This window comes from Rhyacophila brunnea, unplaced genomic scaffold, assembly GCF_057557595.1.
Source record: "Rhyacophila brunnea isolate RB1 unplaced genomic scaffold, BYU_Rbru_1.0 scaffold_11, whole genome shotgun sequence".
Taxonomy (NCBI): domain Eukaryota; kingdom Metazoa; phylum Arthropoda; class Insecta; order Trichoptera; family Rhyacophilidae; genus Rhyacophila; species Rhyacophila brunnea.
This window is the reverse complement of record NW_028232763.1, coordinates 24,835,868-24,851,907: the sequence shown is the minus strand read 5'-3', so window position 1 is coordinate 24,851,907 and position 16,040 is coordinate 24,835,868. Positions and strand designations below refer to the sequence as shown.

Here is a 16,040-nt window from a genome sequence, read left to right as displayed (position 1 = left end):
TATAATTAATAATATTAATAATATCTGCCTACTCGTAAATATTATTTTATGTTTGTATAAGTTATAAATCCGAAAGAGAGAGTTTCATTTATTTAAGCAATGAAATTGGTTCTAATGAAATTTAACAACATTGTAATAAGAAATGATATGAAAAGAAAGCTATTCTCTCTTTGAGCTATACCTATAGCTAATTGTTTATTTTCACGGAAAACTGAAATCCCTGGTCAGTGGCGCGCTTAGTGACTGACGTAGGGCCCGACGCACAGACTGATTTTTGAGGCACTACGATAAAAAATGAAGAAAATTTTAATTTCCCAAATAAATCAATGCATTCAAAGAATTTTTAATTTTTATAATCTCTGTTAATTGCTTAATATTTATATATGCATGCGTACATTGAAAAGAAATCGATATCAAATATACAAAGTTACATAAGGGGAACATTTTTTTTGTTATTGTACCTACTTAATTAGCCTATTTTTACTTCTAATCAAGAGCTATTAGAACCCTTACTTTTATGCAGGGATTTTGTTATGCTTTGGGCAATATCTATTTTCCACTCAGTTTTTGAGAAATATACTTAGGTACATCGTTTTTCAAATTTTAATATAATTAACAAGTAGCAGGTTTTAGCTTATCGGAGGCCATTTTCATTTTTTCTCAAGAGTCGGCTGTTTTGCTGCTTCCGGTAGGTAGTGCATCGGTTTACCGTATTTTATTATACCTACATTACTTAGGAATTATTGAGTTTTCATTTTCCGTGTTGACAAAATGCGGGAAAATACCTACCATTAATCAAAATTTTATTATATAGTAAGTATTCTAGTTTAGACTAATAAAATATCATTATTTATAACATATAACTAATCGAATTTGACCTAATAATTTAATTTTAATATTAAATGAACGTAGGTATATCTGTTTGATAGGCATTTATTGCCAAACCTGAGTGTTCTAAATTTAAATACCTATTCATTGTTTGCCCTCATTACGAAAGTGCAGAATATTATTTTAAACGAAAAAATCGATTGTTTATGTTTATACCTACCTATTCTATGTTGCAAATAGTGATTAGTAAAACGATGTCTATGATTGCCTACGTTGTTTGCTGCGATATAAAATAGATCAATGAAAAGTGAAAATAGATTTTATCATTGTTTTATTTTTAAAAGTGGTTTCCTTCAATGTGAGTACACGCATACGGTTTATCTGGCATGTGACGACATTGCGGTTTTGAGAAGTTTATATTTTTCATTCATACATAATTTTAATACTAAGCCTTACTCATCGTTCATACGTTGGTGAATGTATTACATTATATTATGAATACGAAGAAGCCATTTATATTTTCGTTTATGCAAATAATACTTAAGTAGTAGGTATATTGCGTCGGTGGTGTCACTAAGTTTCTATTAGCTAGCTGGCTCCATTGACACCTAGGTATCGAATGTTATTTACAATCTTGGTGCAATCGATTTGTCAGAATGTTTAATAAAAGGGGGCCTCGAGACAGTTCAAACTAGTCACAACATTATTAAATTATTCAAATATATTTATAAAAAAAAAAAAAAAACTATCCATATACGAGGGTGGGTCAATAAGTCCTTAGAAAAGCCGACAGGTGGCGCGACTAGTACTGTAAGCGGTTTGTTTTCATGCAGCGGCACTACCGATTCAGTATGCTGCGAAGTTTCAATCAGATTGGTCGGGTTGTTGTGTGTTTCTCGTACATTTAAAAAAAAATTTGCTTGTGGAAAATGGAAAAATGGAAAATGGAGAAAATTGAGTTTAGAGCTGTTATTAAACATTTTAATATAAAAGGGTTAACAGCAAAGGAAATAAAAAATGAGTTGGATTTAGTTCACGGCATATCTGCTCCTTCACTTGCAACTATTTATAACTGGTTAAATGAATTTAAACGTGGTCGTACATCAACAAAGGATGAACCACGCTCAGGACGTCCTGTAGAGGTGACTACACCAGAAATGATCAATAAAATCCACGATATGGTTTTAAGTGACCGAAGATTAAAGTTGAGTGAGATAATTAAGGTTACAGGGATCTCAAAAGGTAGCGTCATTTCTATTTTACATGACAAATTGGGCATGAAAAAAATTTCTGCAAGATGGGTGCCGCGTTTGCTCACAGTCGACAATAAACGCAATAGGGTGGTGGCCTCTAAAGCCCTGTTGTCGCTCATGCAACGCAATCCGGATGAATTTTTTCGTCGCTTTGTGACTGTAGATGAAACATGGATACACCACTATACTCCCTAGATGAAAGAACAGTCAAAGCAGTGGATTGCGAAAGGCGAACCATGTCCAAAGAAGGCGAAAACCGTAAAATCAGCTGGTAAGGTTATGGCTACTGTATTTTGGGATGCACGTGGAATTATTTTCGTTGACTATTTGGAAAAAGGAAAAACAATAACAGGGGATTATTATGCATCTTTATTGGACCAGCTAAAAAACAAAATTGAAGAAAAACGGCCTCATTTAAACAGGAAAAAAATCCTCTTTCATCAGGACAATGCCCGTGTTCACACATGTTTACGATCAATGGCTAAAATTGAAGAATTGAAGTTCGAATTGGTCGACCACCCACCGTATTCGCCAACGTTTTTTTTTCAAATGAAGAAGTCATCGATTGGACAAATGCTTATTTTGAGGACCTTCCGAAAACTTATTTTTCTGATGGTTTAAAAAAAATTGAGAAACGTCTAACCAAGTGTATTGAGTCCAAGGAGATTATGTTGAGAAATAAAAAAAAAATACAAAAATAAAAACTGTTTTAATGCTTTTTTCTAAGGAATTATTGACCCACCCTCGTACCTAGTGTCACGACCTCGGACTTCGGGTCTTATACCTAGAGTACCTTTTAGGGGTGTAGAGTGGCCTGAACACGCCCTTGGCCTCGTAGTCAAATAAACTGCGCCGAGCCGCACCCTTGATCACCCAGAGGGACGTTTCTTTCCAGAAATAAGTCCCACGGACCGTGTCTTTGAGACTGAGGACACGGTTCGTGGAAGACCAGATGTGGATAAGTAAGAAAGTATGCGAGACGACGAATGCAATTGGGCTTCACCACTTAAACAGTATAAAAAGTGACCAACTGTATAGGTAAACATTACACAAAGCATAAAAAAATTCCTGCAACTAACATAGAAGAAACATATAACACACGATTTGTCAGAATAATTATTGAAAGGGGGCCTCGAAACAGTTCAAACTAGTCACAACATTATTAAATTATTCAAATATATTAAAAAAAAAAAAAAAAAAACTATCCATATATAGGTAAACATTACACAAAGCATAACAAAATCCCTGCAACTAACATAGAAGAAACATATAACACACGATTTGTCAGAATATTTATTGAAAGGGTGCCTCGAAACAGTTCGAACTAGTCACAACATTATTAAATAATTCAAATATATTTTTAAAAAAAAACTATCCATATATAGGTAAACATTACACAAAGCATAACAAAATCCCGCCAACTAACATAGAAGAACAGCGCGCGAACAGGAGCGCCGTTCCTGTTCGTTAAATCGGTAAAATTATCGCTCCGTCTCGTGGAAAAAAAATTGGCCATCTGAGCTAGATATGCCATATACTTAATAGAAAATCGAACACACTTATTTTTATGAAATACGCATAAAATTTGATAAATATGTAAATATCTTCAGAAAACTGTCGAGCGCTCCGGTTCGTAAATTTTTCCATTTCGAGCGCTGTAAAAAAAAAGAAACATAAACACACCACTCGAACGGATACTTATAAACAAAAATAATATTATATTAGTTTAGTTTAGTTATATTAGTATCTTTTTTCTTCCGGCAGTGCTGGTACCTGAGTAGTTATTACGGTAAAGCCGTGATCAAAATGTTAGCACAAGGGATTTCAATGCCAGAGTACAACGCTTACAGTGTCAGTATTCCGTTGTATTTTGGATTCATTTCGCGATACCGGTTTTATTAAGAATATCATTAATATAGCACAGTCTTAGATCAGATATGTAATGAAAAGTTAGCGAAAATCACGAAATAATAAAATATGTAATTCAATAAATAAAGAATTATTTGTAAGACAGTGACCACAGTGTTAAATACGAGTACTATTAATAAACAATAACATAATAAAGTCGAAGATAAATTATGGTTGGAGGTGGGTACCCACTAACCTAAATTAATTATTAAGTATTTTTAAATGTCTTCTTTTTCTCTGACACTAGTCCCCTTGGCCGTCTCAAACCTTCTACCTTCTTCACTTTGCCCAGTCCTCCTCGTTTATTCTCAACTCCTAGCGTTCGCAAGATTCTCTATAGGCCATAAAGCCACCGAAGTCGTGAATTTTTCAAACTACGTTTTTCTTTTGAACTGGATGTCAGCCACTTGCTCAACCTATTAGGTCCATACCCTGACACACACACAAATTGAAAAACAATATGTGTATTTGCCAGACTCAGGATTCGAACCTGGGACCCACGGCGTGATACTCCAACGCTTAATCAGTGAAATTTGAATCTAATTAATATTAAATAAATTAGTTAAAAACACAGAATTAGAAATATAAATTTGTAATAAAATAATTCAGGGAAGAGATAGAATTTTTTAAAAACTGCACGATTTTGCGTTAAATTTTTCCGAAATATCTTCTTATTTTAGTGCTTCGAAAGTTGGCGACCAATTAATGTGCAGTAGGTATAATATTATCACTATCCTGAACCAGTCGTATCAGATTCCCTACACCTTGGACATTGAGCCACTTACTGAGGTTGCACTGCCAAGAGAATCTCCTTCTACCTACGCGTCTGCTGCATTATACCTTCTCTTGCGTTATGGGGTGGAGTAAAGCATACTAAAAAAGAAAATATGGCCGAAGCATAGTAATCAACTATCGGTACAAAAAAAACGTAACTTATCTTATCGATGCAGGTACCTATTCTATTAAACTAGTTTCGCAATCCTAGTTTGCGCATAGAATGTCCATTGTAAATAAGAATTATTAAGTCCCTTCACATTGCAAATACAAATACCTTGACACACCGTAGACGTCAGCTCACGTCTCACGTTTACAGTAATGGGAAAAACAATTTCCAGGCTAGAGTGCCAGTAGTCTTTGTGTTTTTCAAATTATCGCATCGTTAGATAAACGATAAACACGTTCTTCGTGACTCAGATCTGGTAGCGCCGCGCGTAGGTGCATTTATAATTTTTCCCGGCCTGAGAAGGATGCGGCATCAGCAAGGTTAATCACGGGGTCAGCTGGTACAAATTAGTGAGATTGGCGCGGAGCAGAGGGCATGGAATGAGAGATAATTTAATTTCGAGATTTCCTGTGAACTCTGAAGAAGATTCACTCGGATTAATAGCCGCCTGGTTGCTCGCTCGCTCGAGTCAAAACTGTAACGGGATTGTCGTGATCTGGAAGGTATCTCGACTGGAACATCGATTCTGCCATTGTTGTTTTTTAAAAATTAGACGCACTGCGTGTAACGGTATGCAGAGTTTTAAAAGCGAATGAAAAATCAATAGTGTCTATTAATAGCTAGCCCAAAAATTAATCACTATTCATTTGAATATAGGCCCTCGATTCGGCGACGTCCTTACGCAAAGTAGAGTATATCTACGCTTTGTAAATTTGCACTTTTTTGCCCTTTTTATTACAATGATTCGCCTCTTGGCCTAATTACCTCACATAAAAATAAAATCAAATGATGTTCACTTATATTAATAAATGTAGTACCTACTTAATAATAAAATCAATAGAAAATATATATAAAAAAATATTTTTAGAATATATTACATCATTTTCATCCTAGAGCCGGGAGTGCAAAGTTATGAAAAATCAACTCTACCGCCATTAAAGCAGACTTAAAAATGCCACCATGTTTAATTTTTAGTTTCAAATTACCTGAAAATTCATTAGATACCTACTTACCTATTCTATCATCTATTTTTGGACAATTAATTTAACAGATAAATACATAAAAAGAGCTTTAAATTGGCATACACACTAAGTACTGAGAATTATCACACTTCCACGAAACTTACTATCAAACAGTGGAGGTTTGTGGCGCTGACAAGTTTGGAGTAACCCTTATAAAAAATCCTGTGTGATAATCTGATAAATATGTATTACAGTGGATATTACAATTAATTATAGTTATGTTGTAAAGATTTTTTAAGCTTCGATTTATAATGTGCCGCCCTTATGCAACGAATGCTCTACCTACTCTCACAGGACGTCACTGCCTTGATTAGAGATATTATAATATACAAGACACTATTCATAAAGCTGTAGGAAGGTACATGGTACATACTCAATCCTTTTTGTGTGTTTTCTGTGTTTCATTTGATATTGTAAATTTGAAACTCGTAGTTTACCACCACTTTAGAAGGCTTCCTGGCATTAGTGGTAAGATAATCTATCGTCATCCACTTATTTACCCAATTTCCAAGGGCTTATTACCAGCCTACGTAAACCTAAGTTTAGTAAAGTAGTTTATTTGTGACGCTCAACTTACTTGCTGTATCTTTGAAACTTGAAACAGTACTCAGTGTTTCCCAAACTGTGGTGCGCCGTTTACACAATATTTTGAAGTAGTACACAGTTGAACTTTTTCATAAGCATATTTTACAAAACTATTAACAGATACAAAATCCAATGTACTTACGCATAGTACCAAGTAAGTAAACACTTAAATACAACAGAATAACCGCTTGTGACGCTGACTACAGATTGTTTTAAAAAAGACATTTTAAACAAAAAAGATCTAACATCATTTTGATTAGGCATTCCTTCTGAATATTATCTGATGATTAAATATTAATATTTATTTGTTGGTATGAAGTAGAATTTCTGAGTTTGTGTAGATGAAAAAACGAAATATTGCCCTGTTACACAATACTAAAATAATAACGACTACAAGTTTAATAATTATTCCACCCCAGCTGATTTTAAATAATACGTTTAAACATACCTATTTGTGTGTATCCTATCACATCACTTACTATGTACATATTTATATCTATTGATTTATGTAATTATTTAAAAAATATATAAAATATCTACTTATGTCCCTACTTACTTTTTATTAGTTTTACTGACTGAGACTTTAGACAAGATTGTACTTAGTATTGTAAATATAGGTAGGTATGTGACTACACGGGTACGAATATTATAATATGTTTGGAAAATACTATCATAAAATGGCTAAGTTGAATGTAGTTATGTCAGAGTACAGGTAGGTATTGACGCCATAAAGGTTAAATATGAATGTTTTGATGTACATACTTATACGGTAGGTACCTATGGTATAAATAATACATGTATAATAATATGAAATTAAATGGGTTTCTTGAAATTGTTATATTTCAAGCTTTGAACGTCTTGAAACATTGTAACGCTCATTCATATTAATAAATAAAACGAATTGAAATGGACTGTATTTGTCTAGCGATTATCCACTCGCCGAGCGACGTTCCGGCCCAATTCCATGTCATCAGCTTGAATACCACTGTACATGTGAAAATTGATTACCGTCATTTGTTGCAAAAGAATTTTGATGTTTCTTATGTAAGTATTTATCTGAATTTGATATTTTACAATAGATATATAGGTACTATTTTTTACAAATGATACATCGATTAATGTTTTTTTTTTGTACAAGGCAAATTAAATTCCAATCACACCCCGAAAGGATATTGAGAACGGATGTTACACAAATGAGAGAATTTGCAATTTATTTTATTCAGTGATTTTAATAAAGATGAATATCAAACAATACTTTATTCGAAAGGACGTGATCAGCATAAAAACAATGGAACACTGCAGGTGTCTCATTCTGATAGGATTGTTCCCTTCACCTGAGCTCACCTACCAAAGTTTTCAAATTTATCAATTCCATATTATTTTTTTGTTTAAAATAAATTCTCAACGTCGAGAATTACTAAAAAATACGTAAAAGTCACACACAGGGCTCGAAATGGAACGGAACGCACCGGAGCGCCGTCCCTGTTCGTGAAATCGGTAAAATTATCGCTCCGTCTCGTGGAAAAAATAATTTGACCGTCTGAGCTAGATAGGCCATATAATAGAAAATCTAACACACTTATTTTTATGAAATACACATAAAATTTGATAACTATGTCTTCTAACTATGATAACTATGTATTGTTCTTCAGAAAACTGTCGAGCGCTCCGGTTCGTAAACTTTTCCATTTCGAGCGCTGGTCACACAATAAGTATGATGTAGTTGTAGGTAATAAAAATTGCACAAAGATAAAATTTAAAAACAATTACTATTGAAGAACTGAAAAATTACATTGAAAAACTTTGGACTTTTTGCCATGGGGTGCCATTTTTGATAACACAAGAAGTAGGTACTGATTTGATTGATATCTGGGTTAATTTTAATGTCAAGAGTAATGAACTTGTTTTCAAGTTTATAAAGATTCTGACACATGTTTTGAAATCTGCCACGTAATCGCCAATTCAATTAATATAAAATCTCTGATTCATAAAGCTAGCTTATTGCAAAATATAGATTTTAATTTTAATTTTTTTTTTGAGCCTTCATTACTCCCGAAACTTTCACTTTTACCATAATATGTTGTATTCAGACGAACGTTACATATTATTATTATATTAAAGTGATGCTGAAAGAAGGATACTAAGGCAAGTGATTAAATGTGGTTCGAGTCATCCCGCGTTGCAAATTCACTTGTAGCAAGCATTACATTAAAAGCAACACAGCCTAAAAAGGTTTTTTATATGCAGCAACTATCATATTATATTCAACAATAAATAATTGTAGATGCCTATTATTTAAGAAACTTAATCAAACTGGCAAAACAGGTCGCTATTTTTTTTATTATTTACAAACAATGTTGCCAACATAGAGAATATTATATTTTTTTATGGTTACCAATAATTCTGACCATGTCCGATCCTAATAGGATCATATGGGCCTCCAGAGTAGAGGTTTGAATTAACAGATTTTATAATAATTCAACTATCTTCATCCACAATCTGTCTGGATAATCGAGGCTCAACTTAGTCTACTTGACTCCATTTAGATACATACCTATTCATAAAATCGTCCAATTCAGTTAAGTGAATTAAAATTAAGCCCCTGCCTATGCCAATGTTTCTAGTTTGAACAATATAGTATTTTATTATCTACAGAAAAATCTATAGGCTCACGAATGGTCGTGTCTGAACGGTTGTATATAATTTTATTGTGACTTTATCTCTTTACCGTAATAAATCAAAAAACCATTGAATACTACCGGATGTTACAGGATGCGTTCTGCTTTAGTAGTCTTTTTTATAATGCGGGCAATATATGCGATGCCATGAAATTCCTGAATAAATTTTATTCTAATCGAGCCCCGAATTAAGTATATTGACATAGGCTGCGCTGCATTCATTGATTTTGAAAGAATTATTTGATTAAGTATTCATTGATTCTTATCTTGGTTGGCTCGTAAAAAAATACATTTCTTATTCAAATCACAATTTTTTCACATCTAAATTTGTTGGACTCGAAATTATTATTTTTCTCTACATGAAAATTAACCAGTCTCGTTTTCGGTAAAAATTCAATTCTCTGCAATAATATTATTATGTTCTCTCATTATTGCCATAATATTTTCTTGTATTTGTATTATGTATGTGTACATAATATAAGTATACTTTTCACATTGTGGATGGCTAATGCATTGAGAAAATATTCGGACAAGAATATCTTCACTTAGGTACCTTGTCCAATTTAGGTAGGTGCCTATAGGTACTATCAAAATCAACAGCGCAAAACACTGCAATAATATCGTAATTAATAATAAAATTATATAAGCCACCGACGTCCTGTCTGGGTAGGTAAGTTGTGCGCTGCTTAGGAGTGGCACATATTAAGGGGCGCCAAATACAGAAAGGAGAGGAAATAATCAAATACAATAATAATTATTATTGTCAACGAATTTAAATGCAATTTCGGATTGGAAATGGAGGGGGCAGCATAGGGATGTCACTAATAGTATACATAACTAATTTTTTTTTTATATTTTGTAGGTAGGTACCACTACACCCTACACCCTAAAACGCGGTACAATTAACTTGATAAATTTGTTTATAACTGTGTAAATAAGTAGGTACGTATCTATAATACTTACTATATTATCTGGTTTGTTTCGTCGGCGGAAAATTGATAAGATAATGTAATGCGGTAAGAACATGATTAAAATAATAATTTGTTCAAGAATTTATTTTATTAATCACCAGGTATGTATTTATTCTAAATGACTCATTCACTTGAAGTGTCACGTTAGAAATTGTGACTAATACCTATATACCTATAAAATATTATAATATCTATTACTTAACCTTGAATTTATAGTTACTATATGTATTTCTCTTTTATCAAAATGCTGGATGAACAAATAAAAAATGATACACGGGATCCTACTTATTTCTACATAGGTTCCTACCTGATGACATCGCGAGTACTTTTTTATCTGCATTCACCTGCTAATCGATTTTCAGGTAGAGAATAGCAATGCAGATAAGATAAGGATGATTAATAATAACGAATTGATTCCTATACTTTCTATATAATTACTGAATCAGACAACATATACGTAGGTAAAAATATAAAAAATTAAACAATACTCTTTCTTATACATAAGAATCATTAGTTATTTTATTAGATAAATGAATAGGTATGTGGTCTACATACAATATGCTGTCATAAAAGCTGCCATAACTTGCCGGACTCCACCTTTTACATCTTTAGGTACCTACTAAACTACTCAATAAATTCATAAAAGATAACCATGATTTTAAATGATTTGATTTTTTAAATTTTGCGTTTTGTTTTAATATGCATGGCCGATATTATGTGTATTTTGAAGTCTGACTCAGAAGATTTGTAAGAATTGAAAACGTTTCACTAATAACATCAGTGATGTCCCGTGGGGGAAGTCGTTTCTAGCACTGGTTAGGGGCGGTAGATAAATGAAAGAACAACTTTTGATAGTAAGTCTCGTGGGATTAGGAAGATTTTTCGCCCGCTGAGCTCACAAAAGCGTCTGACATCTAAACGCTTTCTAAAAGTTTGTTAGAATTATTGCATTTTTCCGTAAAGTGAAGAAATCATCGGCCTGAATCAATCCATTGCTGAATGAAAGCTTCACCATGCTAATTCTATTTTTCACGCTCCAGTGCGTTGCGTCTCATAAGTTAACTATTTCGTCGATCCAGCGACCCTTTTTACATCTACCTTTCGAACGATTAATACCTTTTGGGCACCACTGAGTGATTCATATGTGTCCTGTTTATCTACATTAAGCAAAGGATGCACAATGATAAAATATATAGGTTGGTATGTAATGACGTATGAGTTTAAAATAAATTTAATACTCGAAAGTGATGAGGAGCGGCATTTTGATTTTGATTAAGGGCGGCTCGCTGCATAGAGACGTCACTGGATAACAATTGTATCTTGTATTTATTGTAAAATAAATTACTGTTTGATCCTAATCAGAGCATATAGGCCTCCACAGACTGTGGGGTTATAGGTATTAACAGATTTTTGTTTGTAATATGATAACCCTTAATATAAAATACCTACAAGCATTGCTTCTACAAAACTGGAATAAAACCACAACAATGTACCGGATAAATTCCAATCATTCCTTTGGAATTCTCCAATTTCCTTGTTAATTAGAAAGATAACGATTTATCAGTTTCTAATTAGACTTAAATAAAATAGTAAAACTTACCGTAGCAGTAATCTGGCCTCTGACTGTGATCCCAACCATCGGACCAAATCTGATCTCAACGCCGGGTTCGATAATCAGCTCTCCACCTCGTTCGACTATAAGGTCCTCCCTTATCAGGTAAGGACTCTTATTAGCCCTCCAAATTATCTGCCCATCCGTAATAGTTCCACCTGGTAGTTCCGTCACGGCAGGATTCGTTACAGGATTCGGTTCGGTGTAACTTGGGGGCGGTGAAAAGTTAACAGTTTGGCTACTTATTCCATTGATCATGCACATAAACCCTATCACGAAAGTTATCACAGATGGTATTCTGGTAGTCCGCCACTTATGTTTTGTGTTACTATATTGGCTATTGTTTCTCTGTAGTCTGACACAGTTCGCAGGACAATAACACGATTGCTCCATTTTTCAAAATGTATTTTAACCCATCTAAATTTGAAAACGTAACATATTTTATTTAGATAGAAAATAGGAAAACACTAACTACACAGGCTACATTGTTTTTAGAATGTTCTTATTGGAAAAAAAAACCCACAGGTAAACTTGTTGTAAGGTACTTTTTTGATTGCAGATTTTCTTCGCTACGTCTCTAAAACATGACGTAAACATCACGACTTGATCACAAAGGTTTCACAAAATTCATGGTTCACCGTTTACACTACTTGGTAAGGCAATATTGTTGATTGAACGAACAAAACTGAAAACACACATTTATAGAAACATAAGTGAAACTATTAGCGATAACTGAGAACGATGCATAACGACTAAAAACAAAAACGAGAGTAGGCGCGGCCAACGGCCAGTCGAGATGTAGCGGTCACGTGACCAATAATATTACTCAGGTATGTATTTCGAAACTCCCCCCTACTACCTGTCGGAGGTAAACAAAGTCCTGCGTTGGTTCTCGAACGTGCCGCGGCAACCTGCGACGTGCAGAGCCACCGACCAAACAAACACTGCCAGACAGACTTGGCTGGTTACGAAATATTTATAGAATTATATTCATTACTCATAATATTAGCGATCGTTCCCTTTTAAAATTCATTAAAAAGGATTTGATTTGCGATCGATAAGCTTTAATAGAAAATATTAGACAATATTCCGAGGATGAAGCGATCTAACAAACTTGTGTAACCTTTTAGTTTACCTTGTAGGTATATTAATTCTGTTATATAATAATTTGGTATTCAACTGTGTTGAAAAAACAGAAATATTATATATGTAGGTAAATACAAAAGGTTACATTACAATTTCTATGTGAGATGACTAAGTCAACATACCACTGAAAATGTAGGTATATCATCTTTTAAAATTATGGTTTTCCACATCATAGCGGTACTTTTATTAGATTGCTGATTTCATACCACTATGCAAACTTTTTGAAAATCGCGGGCATTTTTTTCTTTCATAGACAAAATAATGGCGGGAGACAGATGTAGTATTGCCCGATTACTGTATTAATTTCCTCATACACTATAATAATATTATGATTATAATATTATTATTTATTCAATTCATTTAACGTGTTGACAGTTTTAATTTGAATATATAATATATATTATTAATTCTCACTTTCGCCCTTGAGTGGAACGTAAGCAAATATCCTGTTGGTGGTATATTATCTGCAAGCCAGATATCCATCGCATGAATGAAAGTGGGGAGTGTTTAGGTAGGTACCTACCTATGACGATAGACGAGTATTCTATACACAAGACTACTATCGGCGGCTAATGAGGGTAGCTGATGCTCATATTTTTGTATTGAAGTACCTATTATAATTGTTACATTGTGTTAGCCGTCACACCGGAGAATGAGATTTGTTCCGCGGCACACAAAATAAAAATGCATTAAAAAGGAAATGTACTTACCTACCTTATTAATATGAATAAAGGAAATCATAGTGTATATAATTTTTTTTTAATATAATCATATAAATAGATACTTATGTACATAGGTGGTAATAATGTTATTAGCGAGAAGGATGCAATTGATTTTTAGAAACAATTCTGTCAAAACACGGCTCTAAGTTGGATAAACAAACACTTAACTCCTAATCTACCATTTGCAACCGCTCTCGTTTTCTTGATTTCATTTCCACGAGCGCTGAAAAAGAAAATTCCCAAAGATACGACGATCCAAACGGCAACAGAGATTTAATTATTGGTGTCGTAGCTAATCGAGAATATTGACTCAGCGATATCCAAAATGCTGACAACTCTATCTCAGAAAATGAGGGCATTGTTGCACAGGGTTGTTTTTTTAGATCTACCTACTTATTAAAATTTCCTCCTTTGTTAGTGTCTGGTGTGAACCGTCGAATCTTGCGAATGGATTGATGACCCACTGGTACATTATTTGATAATCAAGTGATGGAAAATGACGCGGAAAGGAGTAAGTTTTAATGTCCTCTGCACTTCTGGCAAAATTTTAGATTTGTTGTTGGGAAGCAATCAAGCTGAGTTTTTAACTTTTCTGGTCCACAGGTCTAACTTGTCAGTGAAAGATTTTAATTTTCCTGTAATTGTTGACATTTTCGTTCGCTCCTTGCAGGTTTCAATTTAAAATGCACAATTTCTCAAAAAGATCATTAAGAAATGTTACTTCCAGGCACTCATTGCCCTCGTGAAGAAAATCATAACCCATATTCTCTGCATCGAAGAAAGAAATTGTTTCTGCTCGCCTCTTTGCGATAGTACTTTAATCGTGATACCTAGTACTTTTACTTTTGAGACCCCAACGTAGGTACTTCAGTATGAAGCAGTATACACTTAAAATCAGAATCCACATTTTCACAGTGAAAGTGAAGTGACAAATCGTTATTACTTAATGTAGATGTTGAATTAATTTAAAATTGAAGAAAATTTAGAGGCAAAATGAACAGTTAGGAGGCGTCTTCTTTCGCGGCACACCTGAGACTTCTTGCGGCGCACATTATAGGATTTGTACTATATTTTTAGTCCGCGTACTATGTACGGTATTTAAAAGGTATAGGTAGTACGCCCAAAATACTATAATTTTGAATATCGGAGAAAAATCTATTTTCATCTTAAAGATTTAATTTTAATATTACAGAATACGCCGAAAGTACTAAAATTTAGATATTTCCGTAAGTACAATAATTTCGTTATATAAAAAGTTTCTCGAAAAAGGTAAAAAAAAAACCGTCGACTGATCTAAAATGGAATTTCTCTAATTAGCCGGTAAAGGTTCGATACCTAAAAAAATATTTCATAAATTCTGTTTTTTTGTGAGAAACCAAAAACCTATACATTTTTAAGAAAAATAGCAACGCGTACTATAATTAATTAGATTACAAAAAGATGGTAACACTGGCTGCAAAGAATGCGTGCCTACAAGTCATTCCTTTCATAAAAATCATAAATAACCGCAGCGCCACTTCAACTAATTTTCGCACTCTACCCACTTCACAAGTCGACTTTTAAAATGACTGGGTTATGGCAAGATTGATATCAGACATCTTATAATTTCATATAAACAATGCCGAATGCACACACCCTAGTATCTGAAAAATGTTTCAATCACCGCATCCTCAAAATTAGGCACCTATTATGAATAAATCTAGGCACTTTTAGTACGCCACTTGCTCTGGCTACTTGTAGTATCTTTGTACATAAACATATCTTGAAAAAATATTAAGCTTTGTCCGTTTTTGCTACTGAGTACCATGATGAGTTATTTTCTCCATAACCAAATATATCACACTTCACTCACCAGTCTCCTAAATTATGAAGAGCTAGCATTCGCTTGTGGACTAGATTTCGGCCAACTGGTTGTCAGCTTGCCGAGATAAAATTTCAGACAAGTTTGTAAGTCCCCGACCGCAACTGATTTAGTATTATGGTGAATTCAATCTTGCCCCTGAACCATTTGATCGTTTGAATCAAACATGCCCTACAACTTCTGCTACATGGGATAGAACCCACAGCTTTAAATTTTAAGTGCTGTACTAAACCCGGCTATCATGGAGCAGTGCTAGGATGCTGTTCATTTACAGATCAGATTGTTTATTACATTTTCAAATATATCAATGACCGAAAACTTTCCTTAATAGAATTACTGCAGAACGAATTTATAAAATAGAAATGTGAAAGCCGGTTGTCCTGGACTGAGGTTTTGAAGCCGGGCTATTCTTTACCATTTTATGACACAACCTAAAGCATGCTGACAATCAAGTATTGTATTGCGTAAGACTTTAATGCATAATTATTGGAATTAAAATATTCCATATATA

General features: G+C 33.8%; 1 protein-coding gene across 2 annotated transcripts in view; it reads right to left on the bottom strand.

The window, feature by feature from the left end:
* The window catches only part of bark (C-type lectin domain-containing protein bark beetle), a 46,026-nt gene extending 33,392 nt beyond the window's left edge, over positions 1-12,634 (bottom strand). For both annotated transcript variants that reach the window (XM_085960185.1, XM_085960186.1), the window contains exon 1: positions 11,789-12,634. In XM_085960185.1, the coding sequence (XP_085816311.1) occupies positions 11,789-12,193 (405 nt within the window). In that variant the 5' untranslated portion in view covers positions 12,194-12,634. The remainder of the gene's footprint in view (positions 1-11,788) is intronic.
* Between the last annotated feature and the right edge of the window lie 3,406 nt (positions 12,635-16,040).